This window comes from Megascapheus bottae, chromosome 25 (genome assembly GCF_031878675.1).
Source record: "Megascapheus bottae isolate mThoBot1 chromosome 25, mThoBot2.hap1, whole genome shotgun sequence".
NCBI classification, from domain to species: Eukaryota; Metazoa; Chordata; class Mammalia; order Rodentia; family Geomyidae; genus Megascapheus; species Megascapheus bottae.
The window spans coordinates 12,744,379-12,771,034 of record NC_143533.1 but is presented as its reverse complement, the minus strand read 5'-3'; the positions used below and the strand labels follow the sequence as shown (position 1 = coordinate 12,771,034).

Sequence of the window (26,656 nt, the reverse complement as noted above, 5' to 3'; positions counted from 1 at the left end):
TGAGCCAAGGACACTGGGTTAAAGATGACTTTTTTTTTCTGGTTGAAAAATGCTTTTTCAAGACCACTTTTTCTATGATCATTGCACCAAAATCCTTTTTGTTCCCGCACCACAAATACTAATATGTGCTCTCTTTCTCTCTCCTTTCATCTCTCTTTCTCTCCTTGCATAGTGCAGAAAACTGCAACAAATAAACTTCAGGGTATGGCTCTGCAAAGCATTCACTTCAGTAATTCTTCCTACAATTATCCAAAAATATGTCAGTGCTCTTGGCTCCAGAATGTTTTTTAGACTTTCAATTTATACTCAACATTTCAAAAGTCTCTCAGTAAGCCTGTTGGAACTTCCAAGGCAAAAGCTTTGAAATTCTAACAAGCACTGGACTATACTCATAAATTTAAACAAAACAAAAAAAACCCATTCCTTTGAATTCTCTGTTGAAGGATCCATGGAGACTAATTGGATCGGCAGAGATAATCTCTCCCCTGCCTCCCTAGTGCTTCCTAACCCCTCAAACTTCTGCTCTCTCTCCAAATGTTTTCATTAGCTCAAGGCCAGGAATACCTGGCTAGGTTCCAGAAGAAGTGATCTGGAATTCTTTCCTGGCCATTTGCTGTGTGGCATGGGAGTTAACCTGGTAGTGTGTCCATATTTGTGAACTGAGTGTTTAAAAATTATAGGGCATCCTACTACCACCCCAGTGCTAGAGACAGGAACCCAGAGCTTCATGTAAACTAGGCAAGTGCTCTACCATTGCACTCTACCCTCCCTTATTTTACCACAGAGTTGTTGGGAAAATCCAATTCAGTAATATTCTTGAATGCTACAGTCTAGCACCTTACTCCTTTTCTGCTTGATGCAATTGTGCTTTGATTAGTTAAAATGTAAAGAACACTGGGCACTGGTGGATTACACCTGTAATCCTAGCTATTCTGGAGGCTGAGATGTGAGGATCATGGTTCAAAGTCAGCCTGGGCAGGAAAGTCTGAGAGACCCAAGAAGCTACTCAAAAAAACACAGAAGTTGTGCTGTAGTTCAAGTGGTAGAGTGCTAGGTCTGAAACTCAGGGAAAGCACAAAGGCCCTGAGTTCAAGCCCCAGGACTGGCCCAAAAAAAAGTAAACAACAGGACTCTGTCTCCCTATGGAATGGATTGTACAGTACAGAACTGAGACACAATAGACACAAACAGGATGCAAACAAGATCCTGGAACTCACTGGCTTTACCCAAAGAAACCATCTTTTTTGTTTTGTTTGTTTTATTTTAATTTTCTTCTTTAGCATCATGGTTTCTTGAATTAAGAAATAATGAGGTTTGACATGACAACCATAAATAGCCCCTTCTCAAACTTTGGTTTGGGATTTAATCTTTAAATGCAGTAGCATCTTTTTGCAAATTGTATGAAACAAGAGGGGAATAGGAGGGAGTTTCTCTGTATGGAAGATTAGCTATCTAGATAGTGGGCTCTAATTCATATGTTTTCCTTCCTGCCTTGCTCTACATTTGGCAAAATTGCCATCATGTAATTGTCACAAGAACCTCCTGAATCTAGAAAGACATATATTACTATCTACACTTTAGGAACACTATCAACAGCTAAGAACTTGTTAGAAATACAAAATCTCAGGCCCAACTCTAACCCTGTTGAATCTTAAGCTGAATTCTGAGAAGATCCTTATCTTATTTCATATTTTCTGCAGTTTGAGAAACCCTTTTTTTCGGGGGGGGGGGTACAACAGAAACTCCTGCACATCAATGGCAGCCTGCACTTTACTGGTCTTATCTCTACAAATGTTGGTTTGGTCCATGGTCAGGAAACACTTGAGATTTGTTTTTTGAGGAAAAAAAAAACCTACAGGTATAATTTTGATTAAGAAGGACTGAGAACTGCTAGAAAGATGTTTTTCCTATTGTCATCACTTCTCAAGATATCATTCTCTGTTTATAGACTTGTAAAAATATGTTCCTGCATAATATCCATCCATGTACCTGGGATCAGAATCTATGAGGTTAGGTAAGGCCCTGAAATGAGTGTTTTCAATGAACTTGATGGGGAATTCTTACATTACCTCAAGTTTTATAAACTTACATCCTTGGAGAAGGAATAATGGCCCTCGAATAGGAGTGCTCCTATTGTTTACCCAGCTGGAATGTTTTATTTTTTCAAAAGATTTTGTGTAAAGATGATATGCAGAGGGGTTACAGTTATATAAGTCAGGTAATGAATACATTTCTTTTTGAACAGTGTTACCCACTCCATTAGCTAGAATTATTTTTGCTAACTCCATCAGTCCCAATTTGTGACATCCTCATGGAGACCAGGTCTATTCAGCTTAGCTCTGACTGGCCCTTTCCCATTCTAGAAGTAAGCATGTAACCTGGTCCTAACCAATAACCAATGAGAGGAGTCTTTTCTGCTTTCCAGAGCTATTACTTGAGGTTTGGGCACATGATTCAAGGAGTGTCAATGAACTCTACTATTTCTAGAACTCTTTGAAAGAGATGCTTTCTCCTGGCTACCTAAGCTTCAAAGGGCATATCTTGGTTGCTGGTGGTTATCTTTGCTGGTTATTTGGGAAGGCAACTGGGAGACAGAGGGGAACAGGGTGGGAAGGAGAAGGAGAAAGGTAGGGTACTACCCCACAAAGCCAAAACAATGAATCATGTTGATCCGGGGCTTTAAAGCTGACTGTAACACTGTGGCATGAGGTACTACACAGAAGATAGACTTGGCAGTCAAGTAGTGTGTGAAACATTGCATTAAGTAAACTGAGTTTATTTCTCTGGACTTTCTGGATTCTTTAGCATACAGTGATGTACACCAACATGCAGTACTTATAATAATAATTATTTTTTAAGATAGGATGTGTTGTGATGAAGAAATCCTTGGGGAAAATATTCAGGAAGAACAGGCTTGGCAAGTACCATGGCTCCAAGACCTTCTCTTGGTCATTTTTTGGGGCACGCTCCGGCTACAGGTGAAGAAATAGACTCATGGAACTGGGAGAATTGTCCAAGTTGCTCTGCCCACTGGTAGCAGACTTTGATTCACAGTGATGCTCAGGAAGCAGGAGGGTAGAGGCAGGGTATCAGTGTACTGTTAGTGCTGTGGTCTTCCAGAAAGGCTCCTTCAGCAGCCCAGCTGGCATCTCCCGAACTGAAAATAAGCCAGGATGACTTGATTGTTCTGAGGGATATGGACAGATTGAGGTGAAGTGTGCCTATATTAATTGATACAGATGTGGAACAGACAAATTCAAGGCCTCCTTATTAGGGTTCTTCAAAAATCTTTGCAGAGACCATTGCTCTTGGAAATCTGAAGTAAGAAAAGAGACTATTCTGAAAGCAGTAAAAAGAGTCCATATTATTTCTACTTTAAGACAAGGCACACTACAGAAATACAAAAGATGCATACGCTTGGAGATGACAGCAGTCCTATGTGTGCTCCTAGCCTTCTGATGCTATGCCAGTGCAATCTGTCCTAGGAAATGATTTTTAAAATCCAAGTTTGGAAGTTTTATGGAACTCAAACCTAAGAATTACATCCCCTAGAATTACATCCACTACCTCCAACTCATCCTCTTTTTCAAGAATCAAAATGACAACACTAGAAAGTAAGCCAGTGTTTTCTTTATTTCTTCTTTTTTCTCCACTCTGTGCTGGTACTGGACTTGAACTCAGTGCCTAGGCCATCTCCCTTAGCTTTAGTGCTCAAGATTAGAGCTCTACCACTTGAGTCATAGCTTCACTTCTGGTTTTTTGGTCGTTGATTAGAAACAAGAGCAGACTTTCCTGTCTGGGTCGCTTCAAACAATGATCCTCAGGTCTCAGACTCCTGAATAACTAGGATTACAGGCATGAGCCACTGGGTCATGCCTAAGATGGTGTTTTCTGATATGATACCCATGCTCTTTCTGCTACACATGTATTTGAGGGATCTAAAAGGACGGACAAAGTTGAAACCCCAGTCTCTTTCTCTCTCTGGTACACTTTCCTCAACTATAAAAGTAACTATTTGCTATTACTATTATTGGTACTGCAATACTATTATGCAACTAGGAATAACCTATCTCACATTGAAATACATACTGAGGTATTAAACAGAGAGGATATTAAAGAGAAATGTGATGAAATTGAATCTTCTTTTTCCATTATTCTTCCTCCAGATACTGGGAGGTTGGGAAACTTGGGCAGTGTCTTCGTGTGTGTGTGTGTGTGTGTGTGTGTGTGTGTGTGTGTGTGCCAGTACTGGGGCTTGAACTAAGGTCTTCATGCTTTTGCTTGGCTTTTACACTCAAAACTGGTGCTCTACCACTGAGGCACATCTCTACTTTTCTGCTGATTAATTGGAAATATGAGGATTGTTCTGCCTGGGCTGGCTTTGAACCTCAGTACTCAGATCTCAACCTCCTGATTGCTAGGATTGCATGTTTGAGCCACCTGTGCCTGGCTTGCATTATCTTTCTTATCTAAGACTACAGACATTTCCAAAAGTGATTCATCATTGTTTCATGAATCTATACAATGTTTCTAACTAGGTCCACTGTACCAGGCCCAAGATTAAAGATCTTTAATCATCTTTTAAACATCAACTGTTCCCCAGTGAAACAAGTCTCTGCCAGCCACGAATATTTAAGTTGGCAGGAAGGAGCTAGCCTGCATTCCTGAGAATTCCACCATCATATCATTTCTTGCAAAGAGTATTTTGTTTTGTTTTGTTTTAATTTAACAAATTGTTTGCCAGGGGACATCCCAGGTTCAAATCTTTCCTCCTTACTTTCTCTCCATGGGCCATGGTTTTAGGTTGAAAATACAGTTAGTAATTTTTTTCTCACTTTGAGATTTCTCACTTTCGCAAATCTGATTTAGTATTCAAGCAACTTCCATTGAGCTCTCAGAATCAAGATGCAGACATAGGCTTTCAGATGAAGTACAGATTTGGTTCAATCAACAGTTATCGAGTGCCCTTGAATTCCAGGCAAATTGTGAAGCCCTGTGGCCTTTGTCATGAGTCAACAACTGAATCCTGGGCACACAAATGCTCTAGAGTCCAGCAAGGGAGAGGGCTTTTCTCCTACACAGACATGTTACCTAAAGGAAAAATCCAGTCAGGTTGTTAAAGGTCTTTCTTTTCTGCATGGCCCTGCATACCGAGGACCACAGAAAGCTTTTCTTTTTCTTTTTCTTTTCTTTTTTGCCAGTCCTGGGCCTGATCTCAGAGCCTGAGCACTGTCCTTGGACTTTCTCAAGGCTAGAGCTATACCACTTCAGTCTCAGCACCGCTTCTGGCTTTTTTCTATGTATGTGGTACTGAGGAATCGAACCCGGGTCTTCATGCATGCTAGGCAAGCACTCCACCACTAGGCCAAACTCCCAGCCCTTTTCTTTTTCTTTTAATTGTGAACCATTCCAATTCCAAAGCATCCTCATGGCTGGCATATTTAATTGAGCTCCTGAGAGGCTGTGTCGGTGAGTCTTGGGGGATGAACCACCTGCAGTCCCATTGGTCTCACCAAGAACTCATTGATGTTTCATAAATCCAAGTCGGTACAAATCTAATTGAGTTACCATGCTGAATTAGCTTACATCTAAATGGCATTCATGTCTACAAATGGAATAATTAGAGTCTAGAAAATGGGATATATCAAGTGGTATCCCCAGTGACAGAGGAGAGACATTTATATTCATTCAATCAACTGCTCAAAGAAAAAAAAAACCCAGCCACTCTAAGACATGAAAGACAGAGGACTAGATGCAGTGTTTAGACATTCTCATGCTCTCATTTTCATATTTGTATTTACCTACAGGAGGTTCCTTAGCCATATGAACAAGTAAAGTCAGGCCTGAAGTGATTTAAGACTACCTAATTTAACTAAAGGAAAGGAAGAAGAGATAATGTCATTTCAGCATTCAGATCTCTTCTCGGCAATTGGAAATTACTTCCTTATTTTATTCAGTTTTTTTGTTGGTTTTGTTTTGTTTTTGTTTCATTCTTTTGATTCTGCATTTGCTTCTAAGTATATTGGCTAAGATGAATTTTCACCCTAGATTGGGGATGGTGGGAGAGCACACTGTGGATTCCCAGCCACTCTTTTTTTTTCACTCTCCAAAATTTTCTAAGTATCTAATCACAGAAAATAAAGTACATATCCTTGCCCAGAAAGTACCTCAACAAATGTTTTTATTGGCCAGCTAGCTATATTACTTGTGCAACTTTAGAATATCTGAATGTAAGTCTCCCCCAATGAGCAGTGAACGCAGCAAGTATTACTGAACAGGAAACAGTCCTTTTGAGTAGGCAGGCTAATGGCTTCCTTTTAATTCACACTGTAGTCTTCAATCTCATTTACATGCTTAGTTTATTTATTACCCCAATTAAGTTTTGCAAATAGTTTGCAATGAGGTCCCCATGACCTCATAACTCACTATTACTCTTGGGATCTCCTGCCCAGTTTGGCACATTTTGAATAATACTGCAATATCTTCCAGGAAAGGATGGTACTTAGGAAATGATGGATGTTGATTGCGAACATCTTGTCCATAAAAGACACAATCTGAGATGCGTCTCCTAAGCATGTGGACTTTGAGTTATCAGTTACTCCCTGCAACCTATTGGTCTTCTCATCACTAAAGGTATCATCACAAAGGTCACCTTTGACTTTCTTATCAAGAATAGGGATGCTTTGGCATTTGTTATAAGCAGCTCTTGTAGTACACATGAATGCCTGGTATTATTTGGTGGGAATCAGAAGACCTTATCTCTTTGACCATATTCCTGTTTGCCGATTTACTTTTTTTTTTGCCAGTCCTGGGCTTGAGCTCAGGGCTTGAGCACTGTCCTTGGACTTTCTCAAGGCTAGAGCTCTACCACTTGAGCCTCAGCACCACTTCCGGCTTTTTGCTATGTATGTGGGGTACTGAGGAATCGAACCTGAGTCTTCATGCATGCTAGGCAAGCACTCTACCACTAGGCCAAACTCCCGGCCCCTGCCGATTTACTCTTATTTGATGCCTGTAATTCTAGCCATTTAGGAGGCTGAGATATGAGGATGGTAGATCAAAGCCAACCTGGGCAGGAAAGTCTAGGGAACTCTTATCTCCAATTAACCACCAAAAAGTTGGAACTAGATCTGTGGCACTAGCCTTGAGCACAAAAGCTCAGTGACAGCTCCTGAGCCTGAGTGCAAAGCAAAATACAAAACAAAAACAACAACAAAAAATGCTGAGGTGGTGAAATCTAAGTTATACCTATATCACTAATATTGCACCAATCTTATTTCTTAGTTTCAACAGAAGTACCATGGTTCTGTATCATGTTATCATTGGGGGAGCAGAGTGCTACTTTTGTGGCCTTTCTATAAATATAGCATTACTTCAGAATAACAAGTTGAGAAAATTGATTTTGTGTTTGCCATCCCAAAGTGTAATAGTGTCTGTACAAGTTTTTTTTTTTTTCTTTTTGAGGCTTCTCAAGGATGGACCAGCCAGGAACTGGTCATGTTGTGGTAAAATGGAAGAATTCTTATGCGTCTGTACCCGTGTCCATATGGTTATGTGTGGGCTTGGATCCTGGCCCTTACCTATACCAGGCAGGAGTATTACACACATTCTTTCCACCTCTATTCCCCTATTTCCTTAGCTGGTTAGAAGTATCCCCGATAATGGCACCATGTCAGGGCTCCATAAAGTACAAATGTGAGACTATTGATTATGTTTCAAGAATATAAAAGGTTTTGCAAAATTTTATTAAATACACCTCTGATGTGTGATGTGTAAGACAGTCTCCCAAGGGTAAAAGAATTAGGATGATTAAGATATGAACAATACTTTAGAATATTATAGGAATCCCGGAAAGAAAGATCTGAAAGAGTCTTTGAAGCTCATCAGTCCTATCTATCTACTTTTACAAATATTTCTGACCCATTATGGAAAAGCAGGAAGAGTAAATGAACCATCCAAGACTGTTCTTACTAGTCAAAAACAGAACTTACATCTCATATTTTCCAAGCCAATATACTTTCCTTTAATTGGATTGGGTTATTTTCCAAATTGTGTTTAAGATAACTCAGGGGAGGAGAATGATGAAAAGGCTATTGATCAGGATGCATTACACTCATAATTTGACCAGTGGAGTTAAAAACCCCTTTATAAGACTCCTTAAAATGAAATTTTAAATATTGAGCTTAACCAAAAGATAACCTCAATCAAAAACCAAGCAAAGAAATCTGCAGTTTTTTCCCTCCTACCCACCAGGTTCATCCTGAAAAGCACCCCTCTCACTTCTAACGTTCTATTATATGTAGTTGTAATGAATTTCTACATTACAGGCTTACCTGTCACAGATAGACTCATTGCAATATTTTTTAATTTTATTTTAGTTTTTGCCAGTTGTGGGGCTTGAACTCAGGGTCTGAGCACTGTCCTTGGACTTTTCTCAAGGCTAGAGCTCTACCCTTGGGCCACAGCACTACTTCCAGCTTTTTTCTTTGTATGTGGTGCACAGGAATCGAACCCAGGTCTTCATGTATTCTAGGCAAGCACTCTTCCACTAGGCCAAACTCCCGGCCCTGCAATGTATTTAAAAAAATAAATAAATACAACTAGAACATTGCATACAATTCAAAGAGCCTGCTTATATCCAGTGGCATCAAGTATCTCCACAGACATCTGAAGTTCCACACAGAGATCCAAACTCAACAAAGAATGTGAGTCACTTTACTCAGGGACCTCGCTCCCTCGCTGTCTTAAGGTCTTATCTGGGATGGTTTGGTGAGAGGATCCAAATCTAGCTCCCCAGCACCTCATAGAATATCTAACGCCTCAGATACAAAGATATTCCAGACTGTTGCATGAAATATCTGTGAGAGAGCTCTTTTGTGGTACTGAAAAAATTTTTTTGCAGTATTTTAGCTAGACACTAGTGGCTCACATCTATAATCTTAGCTCCTGAGAAGGCTGAGATCTGAGGATTGTGGTTCAAAGACAGCCTGGGCAAGAAAGTCTGTGAGATTCTTATCTCTATTAAACTAGCAAATGAGCTGGAAGTGGAACTGTGGCTCAAGTGGTAGAACATTAGCCTTGAGCACAAAAACTCAGAGACAGCATCCAGGCTCAGTGTTCAAGCCCCAGGGCTGGCACACACAGAAAAAAATACAATATTTAAGACAAAGTAATTTGGGCTAATCGACTGACTAGGTGTATAAGTCACATCTCCAAAGAGCACTCAGAAAATAATCTCCAAATTGTCAAGTAAAATATGACTGCACTCTTTCATTATTATTATTTACTTTATTGTTGTAGGTGGTGGTGGTGGTGGTTGGTTATAGGCTTGAACTCAGGGCCTGGGTGCTATCTGAAAGCTTTTTTTACTCAAGGATAATGCTCCACTACTTTGAGCCACAGCTCCACTTCTGATTTTCTGATGGTTAATAGAAGATAAGTGTCTCATGGACTTTTCTGCCTGGGCTGGCTGCAGCCTGGGACCCTCCAGTGTCAGCCTTCTGAATAGCTAGGATTACAGATGTGAGTCACCGGCACTGGCTAATTTTTTATTATTTTTAAGCAGTTGTACAGGGGATAATAGAGATATTCTGCTTTTTCCTCATATAAATTATATTTTATTAGTGTATCCAATAAATATGATGATCTTTGATTAATAAGGTAAAATCAATTTTCACGCTAAACTTCTCGATCTAACAGAACCTTAACAAATATACTTAATTCAACTTAACAAAATCTACAATGCTTATCATCATAACTCTTAATTCAACTAAAAGTTCCAACCTATAAAAATTTTATTTGATTTCACTATTTTTATGTTGGAGAATAAATCCTATAAGCTTATTCCAAGTGTTTGGTTTCTAAAGCCACTTATTGGGGATCTATAACTCAGCACCGGGCAGTAATTGTTCTAAACCTGTAATCTTAGCTGCTCAGGAGGCTGAGATCTAAGGATTGCATTTCACAGTCAGACCAGGCAGGAAGTCCATGAAACTCTTGTGCCCAGTTAACCAGGAATGAGCTAGAAGTGAAACTGTGAATCAGGTGGTAGAGAGACAGCCTTGAATGGAAAAGGCTACGAGAGGGCACCCAGATGCTTCAGTATTTATGTATACACATTACATACATATATGCATGTACATATGTTTGAATATATATGTGTGTATGTATATATACACATATATGTATGTATATATTATAGGCTTATCTGTATAATCTAAGCGCTCTCTCTATATATATATACATATATATATACACACTCATACATATTCAGATTAACCTATCATACCTTCTCTATCTCACCTACAACTTTCATTACACTAGTTCACATGCAGACTCACAAAGGATTAATATAAACATTGCTACAAAAATAATCTAACAAGCATGTTGTATATCTCATTTTTTGTCTTTTTATATGTCTTTTTTCATGTCTTTGTGTGTTTGTGTATGTTTGTGTGTTACTTGGGCTTTTTTTTTCTGCTAGTCCCGCTTATACTTGGACTTTAAACTCAGATATCTGCCCTCAATCTACCACTGAGATACTCTTCTCCCAATCCCCAGAAGTATGTGAAGAATTGCAACCAAAATGTTTCTGATTTTCAGGCATCTCATCAAAGCTCGGAGTAAGCTCTCATACAAGCTGTTTCTTGGAACTATCCAAGTGTCCCCTCTTTCGTCAAATGGAAACTCCTCTGATGTGCTTTCCTTCCCTGAGAGCTCTGTCCTTATTAAAACACAGTCTGTGGTCTTAATTTGTTCAAATTTGCACTTTCTAGCCCCTGGCACACAGGGGGTACCACTTATCAAATGGCAATGAATAGTCACTGCTAAAGGTTGTGGGCTTTCCCGTAGGGACAAGGTGCTTCTTGCTCTGAACCTGCGCCTTGCAGGAAACCAAATGTCAAAACAGGTTCATTGATTAACTGGGAATATTAACTTTTCCCCTTAATTTCTAAGGAGAATGTAGCACAGAAAAAAATAAAAGATGTGTCTGTCCTCTGTCTACAAAAGAGAGCTACTTGTTTCCCCCTTATAATTATTATTTTTCACACAGCCAGAATCAGTTTCTTAGGCTGTACCATATCTGTTCAGACAGAACTTGAAGTCTTTCTTTTATTATTGTAAATACCATCTCATACATCTAAAATGAAGGCCACACAGAGAACTGAAAGCTCAGTGATATTTAAATCAGCAAAATGTGGACTTCATGCTTAGCTGCGTTCACATTTTGTTAAAATGATATGCCTTAAGAACCAATTAGTAGAAGACATTATGTATGAACATAAATACTCTGTTACTAACACACCTGCCCCAGAAGAGAGAGAGAGAGAGAGAGAGAGAGAGAGAGAGAGAGAGAGAGAGAGAGAGAGAGAGAGAGAGAAATGCCAGTTCATCAGTAATAGCCCAGCACTGAAGCTAGCTGATAGTGAGATTAGTTACCTGTGCAGGCATCCCAAAGTAGGTCAGGATTCATCATTAAGCATCAAACTCTTAATTCTAGTAGTTTAGCTAGGTATCTTGGAGTATGTAGTTTGTGCTCAAAAGTGTTGTCCAAGAAGGATCAGCATCCTCATCAAATTGGGAGCTTAAGGGGTCATGTGTCATTGATACACACTCCCACCCCAATTCCCAGAACCCCCCCCCAGCTATCCCAACCACCACTCCACCTCCAATAAACTCAATCATAATTCAACTCTTACAAAGAGTTTTGTATAAGCATTAAGGGTTGGCTGGTGCATAGGACTCTGAAAGTCCTTCACTGTCCCTCATTTTATTGGGTCCTATCCCAAAGTACATTCAACCCAAGCAATTGTTTATCAGTATACAAAACACAGTGTGAGGAAATTTTCCCCAAGGAGGAACAGGCTGAAAAGTATCAACAGTGCTTTAAACTGTAATGAATTCCCAGTCTAATTCACGATGAGGTTTCAATTTATACCACATTTAGAGTACTCCAGGTTCAAGCAATCACTGCCGTAATTAGCTTACTTTCAGTCCTCCAAAATAAACCCACTAATTTTTGCAATCAGCCTTCATTTGGTTAATCACCAGTTTAATTGATTTAATTAGTTTGATCTGCGAAATTAGTCAAGTGTAAATACTGTTTTGTAAACAGAGTTTAGCTCCAAGCTGTAAGATAGGGAATTCTAATTCAAATGTAGAAGTTAATAACAAACCCACATGTACAGGGTTTTGTTAAGGCAGTTAGTTGTGTGTTTGGCTCCTCTGGCAAATGTTTGGGAATTGTACAATTTTCATTATAATATTGACTAAGCTAAGAGGTCTCCTTTTTTAACCAACTCTATCACTATACAGTAATTGTGTTTTTGAAGCTAGATTTGTCACTTCTCTCTCTAAATGATGTGGTTTGAATCTAATCTAATGTTAGAGTTATCCAGATTTGAATTTCATGTTATTTTTTAGCATTTCAAGTCTTGCTCTTTGGAGGATATTTTAAACCTTTGCTGCAATAAATTTTAATATTGTAATTGAATTTTCAAAGGAAACATATCTAGGTGAGTTATCAAGATATAACACACACTAAGATGCAGAACACAATTGTATTCGGTTTTTGATGATGAATTTGACAAGATAAAAATCCTTTTTTTAAAACATCCTCCAAAGGAATTCATCCTAAATGCTGAATTTAGTAGATGCTCTATAGAATAAAAATGATCTTCCCATTTGAAAATCTCTGCCTGGTATACTGTCAGTAAGCAGAGAATAAGAAAGAAAGATGATTTTTTATAGGCTGCATTTTCTAAGATTGCTTCTTATGACTGAGACACTGTTGATGCTGACTTGCCAGAATTTTCCATACCTTTATTCTTTTAAAATTAAAAAAAATAGCAAAAAAAAAAAAGAATTTAGAGCCAGGCATGTAATATAATCTTAGCTACTCAGGAGGCTGAGATCTCAGGAGAACTGAGGTTCAAGCCAGCCTATACAGGAAAATCTGTGAGATTCTTACCTCCAGTTAACCATGAAAATGTCAGAAGTGGAGCTGTGGCTCAAGTGGTAGAACACTAGCTTTTAGCAGAGAATGGGACAGCTAAGGGACATCCCCCAGGCCCTAGCACATGTCAGGTACCAAGAAAGGCCTTTCTCATTCAGCATTTGGTATTTGATTTTTTTTTTCAAACCTAAAGATAGAAAGGCCTTGCACATGCTAGGCAAGCATCCTACCACTTGAGACCTAAATCCTAGATACATTTGTTTTTAAGAATGACACCTTCCTGGTTTGTTATGGCATATTTAATGTCACAATTTTTTTTCTGCAGGATTTTTCCCAAGGAGCACCTTTTCCCAACTCACACTGAACTCAGGCAAAAGGAAACAAAATATAATCAGAATGGCCTGCATTGGAAAAATGCTTCATACTGTCTCACCAGGTAAGCTTAGATCCAAGAAACTAGGCGATTGTTCCATTTTATCCCAGCATTCCTGGCTGGCCTAGGTCCAACTAAACACTTAGAAAACCTTCAGCTTATTTGTGCAGTATCTACATTTCCTAATGAGGCAAAGGATTTGAACTGCAGATTTCTTAAGCATCTTGGATATTTAAAAATTCTCAGGGTATTTGTGTGAAATTGGTAAGGGATTCTGAGGGGAGAGAAGAAAACTGCTTCATTGATGAACTTGCTCACCTGGGACCCTCAAGTTCAAACAATAGTAGGATTCAGTCTTAACTTTGTTTTTCCCCCTACAAGAAGTCCCAAAATTATATGCCAGAGTTATCTAGGTTAATACATATATTTGGCCAAGCTACCCAATGCCTTGCTAAATTCCCTGGTGTTTTCTTTTTTCATCAGTATACTATTCAGATCTTGGGTGCTAATTTGTATCACGTGGAGGAAAAAAACAAACTGTGAATGCTATTTGATTCTTGCAATGCAATTACCACTAAAGAGGTTTTGGGGTATCTCATTAAAACTGAGTCCCAGATGTTTTTGCCCTCCTGATTTGTGTTGATCTCTTCTTAGTCAGTTCTAATTATCAATCAGGATGAATGAATTAGTCCTACACTTCCTGAAAAGCTATTGATGCATATGATCAAGACCCAAGCTAAAAGAGCTTTCAAAAATGTCTGTCTCGGGGAAATGGGGCTTGGCTCAAGGGTAGGGTGGTAGTCTTGAGCTGAAGGGACAACACCCAGACCCAGAGTTCAAGCTCCATGACCCACACACAAAAAAGAAATGTCTGTCTCACCTTGGAGTGACCATTTCCTCTACACAGAGGTACCAAGAGTGGAATGGTTTTGCTCTGTGTTTGTTTCTAATATCTATGTTGGGTGTATACCTGTAATTTGTGGAATACATGTGTGCACATAAATACAAGAGCAAAAGAAGCATCACACATTTCTGGGCTGACTGTACATTTACATGTACCCCCCTCCTCTTCTAGTACAATATTTTTTATTTGAAGACTTTCATGTGAATCACATTTCCAGAGGGACGTCTCTAATCGCTGAGCTAGGAGAAAAACAGTGCCCTAGGAATCTGATTACAATATTTTAGTACATTTGTTTCCCTTCGAGTTGCCACTGGAATGCTCTTAACAGGGGTACAAACTACCCAGTGGGCACTCAATACACCTCACGGGAGATTAGGGCACCTTGTGAATATGCATTAAACCACGGTCGTGTTTGCTTCTACTGCCTGCTGGGTCTGTGCTACCATGCTGGCTAGCATTCTCTAAAGCAATGCTTGCAGGATCAGACTGGCACGATGCCACCACATATGAAATATTGTGGCTTTTCTCATAGTTTTTTTCCCCTATGCTCTTAGGAACAGATTGGCTATCTAACAAAGATCCTTTGAACTAGGAATTCGAATGGCTTTGAATAGGCAAAAATATGTGTACTTGGGAGGCAGAAGGATGCTGGGGGTGTGGGTGAAGGGGGACTAAGCAGCAGGTACAGTATTTTGACAACAAATTCCGATGCTTTCACTCATCAGTGTGTAATATTACAAAGTGGGACAGGGTCCTTTATTTCTGCAGCAGCAGTGGGCAATAGCACTTGTCTTAGCTGAAAGAAATGCAATAGAAAATCATATCTATGTTGAAATGGGAGAAACTAAGTCTCTTTTGTATGACAAACATTTTCAGTGTGTTGGTCTGAGTCTGATTGTGACAGATAGCTAGATGATAGCTAGATGTATATGTATTTATATGCTTAAATATATGTGTATGCATACATATATGCACACTATTTATATGTGAATATACTCATGCACACATTCATAACTGTTTTATGAAAGGCCTGGTTTTCCATTTATCTAAGAGTTGGCCAAAAAATTATCTTCAATGTGCTCTGGCACTCTTTTTTTTTTTTTTACAATTTTTTTATTATGATTAATAGAACGGTTACATTATATTCACCAGATAAAAGGTACATAACTTCACAAACATTGATACTCTTTCTCATGACATGGTCCCCATTTCCCTCCCACCCTCCCCCTGCTTATCTTGATTTCCCCCCTTCCCTATCCAATTTCAAATAACCAATTAGGCACATATAAAATATATCAGATAACAAGGTGAAATATTGTAACAATATGAAATAACCAAGGGATGGCAAAAGACATGAGAGATAACATAGTACATTAAGAACAACAGTCATTCATTATATGGCTTTTGTTTCCTTATCCTGGAGGTCCTTACATTTAGTGTGATACTATTTGACCTAATGTCTCTAGATTTTGTTCTATTGTAAATCTCTGCTAGGAGAGCCCAAGGTTTCTACTGATTATGACAAATGAGGGAGACTATTGGGCCTATGTTCTTTTGAGTCTGGCTTATTTCACTTAATATGATTTTTTTCTAAGTCTTTCCATTTCCTTACAAATGGGGTGATGTCATTCTTTCTAACTGCAGCATAGAATTCCATTGTGTATAAATACCACATCTTGTTGATCCACTCATCAACTGAGGACATCGGGGTTGGTTCCATATCTTTGCTATGGTAAATAGTGCTGCAATGAACATCACTGTGCTAGTGCCCTTGTTTCTGGACAATTGGGTAAGTGCCAAGTAGTAGAATTGCTGGGTCATAGGGGAGCTCTATGTTTAGTCTTTTGAGGAACTGCCATACTGCTTTCCATAGTGGTTGAACGAGTTTGCACTCCCACCAACAGTGTAGTAGGGATCCCTCCTGGCCACATCCCCTCCAACATCTGTTGTTATTAGATTTCTTGATCCTGGCCATTCTAACTGGAGTGAGGTGGAATCTTAGAGTTGTTTTGATTTGCGTTTCTTTTCTGACCAGAGATGTTGAGCATTTCTTCATGTGAATATAGGCCATTTTTGTTTCTTCTTCAGAGAAGACTCTCTTTAAGTCTTTGGCCCATGTTTTAATGGGATGGTTGTTACTTTGGAGATTAGTTTTGGATTGATTCAATTTTTTGAGCTGTTGATATATTTTAGATATGAGGCCTTTGTCCATTGTATGGTTAGTGAAGATCTTCTCCCAGTCTGTAGGCTTCCTAATTAATTTACTAGCTATGTCCTTTGCCTTACAGAAGCTCTGCAGTTTAATGCAGTCCCACTTATCCAGCCTTTTTCTGATTTGTTGACTTTCTTGGTCCTTATTGAGAAAATTTCAACTTGTGGCTCTTGCACTCTTTTAAATCACATTTTCACATTTGGAAAGTAGCTCTGGAGGAATCTTGCCCTTAGACAACCACACTTTTGATTGTTAGCTGGAGGAGCAGGAAGAAGGAGAAAGAGGAGGAGGAGGAGGAGAGGGGGAAGAGGGGGAGGAGGAGGAGGAGAGAGGAGGAGAAGAGGAAGAGGGAGAAGAAGGGGAGGAGGAGGAGGAGGGAGGGGGAGAGGGGCAGGGAGAGGATGGAGGAAGAGGAGGAGGAGGAGGAGGAGGAGGAGAAGGAGGAGGAGCAGGAGAAGGAGGAGAAGAGGAAGAAGAAGAAGTCAACATCTATCTGGCTGCAAACTAGCTAAGAGACAAACCCTTCCCCTGGAATTGGTGAGGGCCTGGGTGATGTTTCCCACCAAATACTACAGAGATGAAGGTGTTGCAGGCTAAGTCCAGATTGCTCTGCAGTAGTAGGATATAGGATAGTACACAGGAGGAAGGGGCAGGCAGAGAGACAGCAAGAAATAAAGTCTAGAGGGAGGCAGAGGGAGATCTCTGAAGTAGGGACTTGATTCTGAACTTGAGAAGTTGGAGGGTTTCCTGTCTCTACCATTTATGTCTCTTGCTTATTTCCTTTTGGGCTCTCCTTGGCATATGATCATTGCCTTCTAGGTCTGACTAGAGCCATTGTGCTTTTCTGGGTTGTAACCAGAGGATTGAGTGTTCCTATGATTTGGCACAGTGATAGAAACACCAAATCAAATGGGCTTAAGCCCTTGTCCACTGGAGAGAAAGCCAACTGATGTCTTTTTATATCATCATCATCATCAGTAGATAAAGACCTAAAGAACATTCTATCCTTAAACATCACATAGCCATATATTGCTAGAAAAGTCTGTTCCAACATTTCCTTTTTATTCTGTTATGGCTTCAAGTTACAGGGCCATTCCTTCTCTGAGGGCCCAACCTTTATGTCACACCTTTTTATATCATCCCACTCCTCTCCCCACACCCCACCCCCCGCCCCAACCTGCAAGACATAACTCATTGTCTGTCAGTGGCTGGATAAAACACAGAACACAAGAAATCAGGGCCTTTCTTTCGTGATCCAACCTTGGAAAAGAAATATCTCATGGCAATATAAAAGTGTCTGTGACTAGAGAGGCTGCTAGTTTATGTTTTTCAAAACCTTTTTCAAGATGGGTGTTGGTGGCTGGCTGAGATCTGGTGATCATGATTTGAAGCAAATTACCAAAAATCTTATCTCCAATTAGCCAGCAAAAAGCTGGAACTGGAAGCATAACACAAGTGGTAGAACATCATTCCTGAGTGGAAAAGGCCAAGTGAGAATGCAAGATCCTGAATTCAAACCCCAGTATCAACACACACAAAAAGAAACTATTTCTCTTAACAAAAGATGGCCGGGCTGGGAGTTTGGCCTAGTGGTTAAAGTGCTTGCCTAGCATGCACAAAGACCCGGGTTCGATTCCTCGGTACCACATACATAGAAAAAAGCCAGAAGTGGTGCTGAGGCTCAAATGGTATAGCTCTAACCTTGAGAAAGTCCAGGCCCTGAGCTCAAGCCCAGGACTGGCAAAAAAAAAAAAGATGGCCAAGGGAAAATTTTTAACTTTATGTGACAAATACTTACTGAAAAAGCAAAATCTGTGCTATTTCCATTAAGCAAATTTTAGATTTTAAAAGTAATCTAGTTGGTCACTGGTGGTTCATGCCTCTTTGCTATTTAGGAGATTGAGATTTGAGGATTCCAGTTTCCAGCCAAGGCAGGAAAGTTCAGGGGACTTTATTTCCAATTAAACACCAAAAAGCTGGAAGTAAAGCTGTGGCTCAAGAGGTAGAGCACTAGCCTTGACTGAAAAAACAACAACAACAACAATAACAACAACAAGAAAACAAACAAGAGACAGTGCCCTGGCCCTGAGTTTAAGCCCCAGTAATGGCACACACACACATGCATCTGTGCATGCATGTGTGCATGCACGCACACACACACACACACACACACACACGCGCGCGCGCGCGCACACACACAGGCACACACAAAGTAACTCGGAATTCAAAAGAAAATAAAAAGGAGTTTCTAAATTAAAAAATAACAGGGTAAAACTCCACAGCTCAACAATTGCTACATCTCACACAACAAATTACAGTTCATTTTAAAGCCTTGACTTAGTGTTCACTAAGAGGCAAGAGTTAATTTAAGAAACGATTCCAGTAGAGGCGTCTTAGAGACAGTCATCGCAGCACAATTAGTCTTCAATTTGTAATTGAGAGTAACTCTCAAAGGACCCACTCACCCATGAATTTCAAATAAGGAGCCTTCAACCCTATGAGGAAAAATGGCTAATTACAAGCTAAGGGAGGGAGGGGGGAAGGAAAATGGGGGAAGAAAAAAAAAAGAAGTTGGATCTGTCAGATTCCTTTAGTGATTCTTTAATATCCAGGATGGCTAGCTGGCTGGGCAGTCGCATATAGCCTGGGGCCACATTTACAGAGTACAAAGGCAGAAAGGGGCCAATATAGGGACTGATGCCCTTACATCACAGAAGAGCTCTGGACTGAACATGAATGAGGGCCAGATGCTGCAGGCACTCGTGGGCTACTTGGGGTTTGGATAAAATGTATAGCAAGGGTCAATGAGAGAAGGCTTAGCCTTGCCCCTCCTGGAGTTGAACAAACTCACCCAACTGCCATGTTCTTCATCAGTAAGGAAGTCAGCTTGTTCAAACAATCTAGTTGTCACAAGCTCTTAAGTGTCCCAGCTGCACCATGTGATGCTTAGACTACATGCGAAGAGCCTTCATGAGAGCTTTTACCAATTGTTTTGAGGCAGAGGACCGACATAGAGCTCCTCATCCCGTGTTCCAACAGGGCTGCGGAAGCTGCCCTGGTCTCAGCTCTGAAACAGAAAGGAAAGGAACATTTCCCACTCTTGTAAATGTACCAAAAAATGAAGATCTTGCTGCTAGTGAAACCACCCTGCTAAAGACGCTTTTCTTGATCCAGTTGCTGCAACCATGAGTCACTTTGGACGGGGACAGAAGGCATGGCTACAAGGGAGAGAGGCTGCAGGACTTAGATACTTGGGCCAGTATGGTGTGAATATTTTGTGCTTTGCTTCTAGTACCAGAGCCCCTGCTTCATTAAGGTGGAGTTCACTCTTCCTAGCAGCAGTAATAGGCCAGACTCTGCCTTGCCAGAGTTCCTTTATTCTCTCAGCTACCATGATTGTTTCAGAGACAAGCACACAATAGGAGCAATGTCAGATGTTCTCCATAAACACACACACACACACACACACACATACACACACACACGCACACGCACACGCACGCACACATATGCGCAAGTATTTTATATGCTAGAAAAAGATCCTAGGAGGCAACATCCTCCTAGAGAATCACCTCTCTCTCCCTCTCTCTCCCTCTCTCTCCCTCTCTCTCCCTCTCTCTCCCTCTCTCTCTCTCTCTCTCCCTCTCTCCCTCTCTCTCTCTCTCTCTCTCTCTCTCTCTCTCTCTCTCTCTCTCTCTCTCTCTCTGTCTCTCTCTCTCTCCCTCCCTCCCTCCCTCCCTCCCTCCCTTCCTTCCCCCTTCCTTCCTTCCTCCCCCCTCCTTTATTTCTGGGATCATTTGATAAAGGGACTAAGTAAGTTGAGACCTGTTGGGAGCCATTTTTTGTCCTCTCATATGAAAAGTTCCAACAGAGAATGAGTACAATCCAAAAGCACCAGGTATGAGAAATGGAAAGGGAGATAAAACCCTGACATCACTGTGACTGAGGTCTCTAAGAAGAGACCTCAGCAAGCTAGCTTGAACTGAGGTTCTGTCACTGGGATCATTGAGGCTCCAGACTCAGAGCAGAATAAGCATGATGTCTACCTCACACTGTACATCTGGCCCAGCTTGGATAGCTGTAGAACTCCCTGAGTCACATAGGCCTACCCAGGTCAAACATAGATTAGAGAGGAGAAATAATGGAGACAATTCACTAGATTTTCTTGTATTAACTCAGTCTTAGGAAAAGCAGTTCTGTTGATAATCTATTTTTTTCCTTAATGGTAGGGACGATACACACACACACACACACACACACACACACACACACACAAACACACACAATCACCCACATTTAGTTTTACCAGGACTTTGCAAGAGTTTAATAATTTGACTGAGAGTCAGCAGTTAATTACAATGAATTTACTTATTTTCAGTGAGTTTCTTATAGGTGAAGACATCCAAGAATTTAGGTGTCTTAGATTGGTCCCCTCTGAATACAAATTCCAGTGAAAGAATTTGGGTGCAAAGTGAGCACTGTTTGCATGAAGAAACTAGAAACTAGAAAGAAGAGCTACGTAGGTATATTACTGTTGTTTCTGCTATGGGCAAGTGGGTTCGTTCCCATTGCAGGCTCAGAAAAACCATACAAGGCTAGTATCATAATCACACCACTTAAGATAGGAGGCCAGGAATTTACCATGGATACATGACCCACGCTGATGGGCAGGTTTCTTTCCATGTACTAACCTCCCATCCTCTAAGGTATGCACATCTGTGGGGTTGTACCTTTATGTAGTTAAGGAGTGTCTGCCCTTATGACACTGTGCAGAAAGTCTGTGGTCCACACTGGGTATGAAACCAGACAGTCCAAGAGGCATGACATCAATTATAGGTAGGTAATTTGCCTAATAGCATTGAGAATGCAGGTACTAAGATAGGTGCTTGGTTTGAGTTCCACAAAAAGTACTGGGACATGTTCAACATTAACAAGGGAGACTGTAGAATTATTTAGTCCTTCCCCAATACTGGGTCACTGGCTTCAAGAGAACAAGAGCTCTATTTTTGAGTCACTACAGAATACAGCTCTTAGCACCTAGTACTGGTTACATAATATTTGTTAGGTGGATTACATAATGCGAATTTTAAAAGAAGTATTATATTTTTTTTGCCAGTCCTGGGCTTAAGCTCAGGGCCTGAGCACTGTCCTTGGATTTTTCTCAAGGCTAGAGCTTTACCACTTGAGCCTTAGCACCACTTCAGGTTTTTCTAAGTATGTGGTGCCAAGGAATTAAACCTGGGTCTTCATGCATGCTAGGCAAGCACTCTACCACTAGTCCAAACTCCCGGCCCTGAGAAGTATTATTTTTTAAACTGTGCATTGTTTCTAAATGGTCTGGGGTTAGCTGGCATGTGTTCTTTTTGGTTTGTTTTGTTTCTCAACATCATTGCTCTGAGATAGGATTTTAAGACCTGAGTTTTAGGAACATCCCACACCGTTTAAACAGGAAGATCCTTCAGTATCACTGGCATTCAAAATAGAGAATGAGAAGTCCCTGTGGCCACAGGAAGGTGGCATTTGAGGTGACTGCAAATGAAGGCTGAATCAGAGCCACACAGATGGCCAAATAGGAGCTTCCACAAGGGAATGTGTTGATTGGAAGTCATATATGGTGGCAATGCTGTCTCAGAGATAAACAGCATCCACTGAGAAGAAAATGCTTTAAAAAAAAAGCTATTATTGAAAACTTCTATCATCTGCTTCTTATGGTTATATAAATATTTTTTCTTTAATACCAGAAAGAAGCAATAAAGGAAGGAAATACCAGTTCAATCACTCATTTATTCAACCCACAAGGCAATTATATGCTGCGCATGTACACCTAAGGATGCAAATGATGAGCAAGCCAGACGTAATCTCCATCCTCAGGGAACTTATTGCCTGATGAAGAGATATATACAAGAAACAATCAGGTAAACACTTATGCATAATAATTGTTGGGGGGTGTGTGTGTAGGGAATAAGTCCCTAAAAGAAATTCTATCAGACAATAACAAATGCTGGTAAGGATGAAGGGTACAAGCCGCCCTACTACACTGTCAGTGGGACTATAAACCAGTGCAACCACTATAGAAATCAGTATGAAGGTTTCTTGAAAATCTAAAAATAGATCTTCTGTATGATCCAGTGGTTTACCACTCTTGGGCAGATAATAGAAGGAATGTAAGTCAGGAAGCAAAAGAGGTACTTGCATACCTGTGATCATTAGTCACAATAGCTAAGCTGTGGAAATATCCCAGACGCCCTGTAGCTGATGAGTGGATCAAGAAAACGTGGCAAATATACACAGTGGAGTTTTATTCAGTCATGAAGAAGTAAATGATATCCTTTGCAGGGAAGGATATGGAGCTAGGGACCAACATGTTAAGCAGTTTTAAGCCTGGTTCATAAAGACAAAGGTCACATGTTTTCTCTCATCTGGGGTTGCTGAAACTAGAAAAAGAAATAAACATATCATTAAACATCCTTCTATATCGATGCCTACGTATGTAGGCATATACATACATATATACATGTGTATATGCATATACACACATATGTATACACATATATGACATGTTTGTAATTGTGAAGCTGAAGAGAAGCACATAGGGAGAAAAGAGAGTGCTAGAGAGTGAACAGTATGGAAATCTATTGCATCTGTGAATGCAGATGGCAAAACAAAACTCACTGAAAGCTGTTGAATAATAGAGTGTTGGGATGGGGGGATTGGGAGTAAGTGAGGGGGTGAATGTGATTAACATACAATATATACACGTGTCAAATACCAAGGTGAAACCACTTTGAACAATTAACAGGCAGTTAGAGAAAATTAATGAAAGCAATGTAAAATGCATTTTATCTACAGTGTGGGCACTAGTGGGACAGGGGAGGATGAAGGAGAGTGAATATGCTCAAAGTATTTTATGCATACATGTGGAAATGGAGCAGTGAGGCTGGTTGAGATGGGTGTGGGAAAGGAAGAAGGATTGACTGATGAGGGAGAGTGATGGGGGAGGTGAGTCTGACAGTGACATGTCATATTCATATGTGGACATATCAGAATGAAACCTCCTTATACTTGATGATAATAAAAATGTGTAAAGGGGGCTTAAGCGGAAACTTGTTTAGATCATGTTTTTCTTTAAAAAAATTGATAGGTGCATGCTTGTAATCTTAGTTACTTGTAAATCTGACATAAATAGGATTGAGACCAGTGCAGGAAGAAAAGTCCACTAGTCTTCATCTTAATGGAAGGATAAGGATTAGTACATCTCTGATCTACCCAGCTATCACAGGGAGCCTAAAATAGGCAGATCTCGATCCAAGCATGCTGAGGCAGGAAATAACCAGCTTAAAAAAAGGCTAGGCAGTAAAGCACCTGCTTAGCAAGAGAAGGCTCTAAATCCACCCCCCAATACCATAAGTAAATAGATTAAATTAGCTAGAGTATAGGGAAACCAGTGTTTTAATAGGATCAGCAATTAGTGCAATCTCTCTCAAGGACATTTGGACACTTTCTATAATAATCTGACCTATTTCTATTTCTAGAAGTTTCTTGTATAGGTATAAGAATGTCTTATAAGTACATTTGTCCATGTGCACAAAGAACTGAACCTTTCCTGTATAACACTAAGAACAAATAGAAGAGTGGCTACCAAAGTAGCCACCTGTAGGAAGGTGGTTTAGCCATAGAGATCCATCCATACTACAGAGTACGACACACCTCTTAAGAAAAATGAAGAAGCCGGGTGCCAGTGGATCGTACTTGTAATTTTAGCTACTCAGGAGGCTGAGATCTGAGGATCGTGGTTCAAAGCCATCTCAGGCAGGAAAGTCCATGAGACTCATCTCCAATTAACCACCAGGAAACCTGAAATAGAGCTGTGGTTCAAAGTGGTAGCACTGCCCTTAAGCAAACATAGGTTAGGGACAGCACCTAGACCCTGAGTTCAAGCCCGATGACAGACAAAAAAAAGGATATATTTACTCAGTGTAATTCACATATGTCTTATAGTCAGGAAAATAGTAGCATTTACCTGTGAGTATTTCTTTTAATCCACATGACATAACATAGAGCAACATATTATTATTCAAAAACATATCTCCCAGATGGGTTCCAGAGACCTAGTAACTCACTTTATAAGATGCAACATGATATGGGGCTTTTCTGTTTGTTTGTTTGTTTGTTTGTTTGTTTATTATTTGTCAGTCCTGGGGATTGAACTCAGGGTCTTGTTCTTGCTCAGCTTGCTTGCTAGACTACTGCTTTACCACTTGAACATGTCTCCAGCCTAGGTTTTTGCTGAGTATTTTGGAGATGGAGTGAAATAGACTTTTACCCAGGCTAGCTTCAAATCATGATCCTCTGGATGTCAGCCTTGTCAGTAGCTAGGATTATAGATGTGAGCCACCAACACCCAGTTCAACCTAAAGTTCTGGTAATGATGCCTCGAACCCTATTTGTCATTGATTAAAATGGAGGGATACATTGCAGAAAACCTAATTTCATGCAAAGTACTCTTTTATGATGGGCAAACTGCAAAACAAAACATACCCAATGGCACACTCCCCAGATTTTGCTTGCAACTAAAATAAAAGTGGCCAACCCAATTGTAGAATGTGTCGAAGGCCAAGAAAGTTGTGCACTGTCCCTAAATGGCCAATCCATAACAGATGGAATGAGTTCCTTCCATAAAGTTTACTCTGTTCCCCATTAATTCTGTTCCTACTTCACCTAGCCAGAAAGACTTGAGGCAGGGGGAAGATGAAGAGGGGGGTGAGAGAGGGTCCCTGTGTTCAGATGAGGTTTTGTGTGGAATTCTGACAGTGTGCCAGGACCTCACACGGCTGAAAACAATCACTGTGGCTGGGACAGCTCGTCATCATTATCTCCTGGAAAGGCCCCTTGGAGACCTGGAGCATAAAAGAGCCTGTTTCAAACCAGAGGATGCTCTCTGGTCTGCGCCGTACCCACAGGGACACAGCAGTAGTTGCAATATCAAGAAGCTACTGACATGGATCTGAAATGACTTTGATAATAGCAGCCAACAAGAAGAAGGAAAAAAAAAACCCCAGCCGCCTCTAGGAACAACATCACCTTACCACCCTGGCAGCCAGGCTCCTGTGATTACTGCACTCACCTGAACATTCCAGCAGACAACAGCTTCCATATCGTGCATGTCCTCAACTGCTTTGGCAGAGTTAGCTCAGTGGGCCTGATAAACATTGTCCTTTTCTGGATTGGGCTATTTCGAAGAGAACCAACCAAAAACAAAACAAAACAAAAAACAACTACCTGAACATTATTCTGGGCAAGTAACTCAGTAAGATTCTTTTTTTTTAAACTATATTTTAGGGCCTGAGTTAACAGTTACATGTTCTTGTAAAGCCATTGTGAATATTCAAATAGTGTAATTGGAGATGATTTACCTTGTTTTGAATTAACTAAAATTCCATTGTTAAGCACAAATACCACTCCAGTAAATCATCCTGCTTTTAATAGGTCCACGTGAGCAGGTTACTGAGCATATTAGGATTTATAGAGCTCCCGGGGAGCTGACCACTGTATTATGCTTCCTGCTGCTAGGTAATATGCATGACACATTTCTGGACACTAATTCATTTATTTAATAGTAAGAGTATGCAAAAACAGAGTTCACAATGAGGCTGACAAAGGAGGTATAAAAGTTTTATTAATCCATAGCTAATCAAAGGCCAGTGGAAGGCATATAATGGTGGCATTTACAGACCATATCGAATGTGAATAAATTAAATTTTTGTGTTTCTTTTTTTAAAAAAAAATCATACTAATAGGATGTATTCAACCTGAAACATTTATGCTTTTAATTATAGAGGCAGACAATTTGGAGCTGGCCTTCCTTTAAAAGCTACAACTTGATATCGCGGAATAATTCTACCAATAATCAGACATCTTTCATATGGTCAGTCACAATATGATCTGTCTCATGCTAACATCTGCCATATTGTTTATTTTGTTGCTGGCCAAATTGTACACAATCAATCGCTAAAAAGTTATTTTTCTCTGAAAAGACAAATAATATTCATTTTATCTCATAATCCTGACCATCAAACAAAGCACAGATGCACATAGCATAGTGTTTCCTGTTGAAATGAACTCTCATAACACACACATGCACACACATGTAAAACTTCTTAAATACTTAGGTAATAAATCAGGGCAAAGCACCAAAGAGTCTGAATTCTCTTC

The 26,656-nt window shown here is 40.1% G+C and overlaps 1 protein-coding gene across 6 annotated transcripts in view; it reads left to right on the top strand.

Moving 5' to 3' along the window:
* The window catches only part of LOC150046401 (uncharacterized), a 172,041-nt gene that overhangs the window by 104,579 nt on the left and 40,806 nt on the right, over positions 1 to 26,656 (top strand). For 4 of the 6 annotated variants that reach the window (XR_016539679.1, XR_016539675.1, XR_016539678.1 and 1 more), the window contains exons 3-4: positions 13,281 to 13,391; positions 22,186 to 22,359. Coding sequence is in view for 1 of the 6 variants with exons in the window: in XM_090358278.1 (XP_090214404.1) it covers positions 13,281 to 13,391 (111 nt within the window). In the remaining 5 variants the exon portion in view is untranslated. Of the gene's footprint in view, positions 1 to 13,280; positions 13,392 to 15,876; positions 15,948 to 22,185; positions 22,360 to 26,656 lie in introns of those variants that run through there. The other 2 variants (XR_016539682.1, XM_090358278.1) reach the window with 2 other exon arrangements.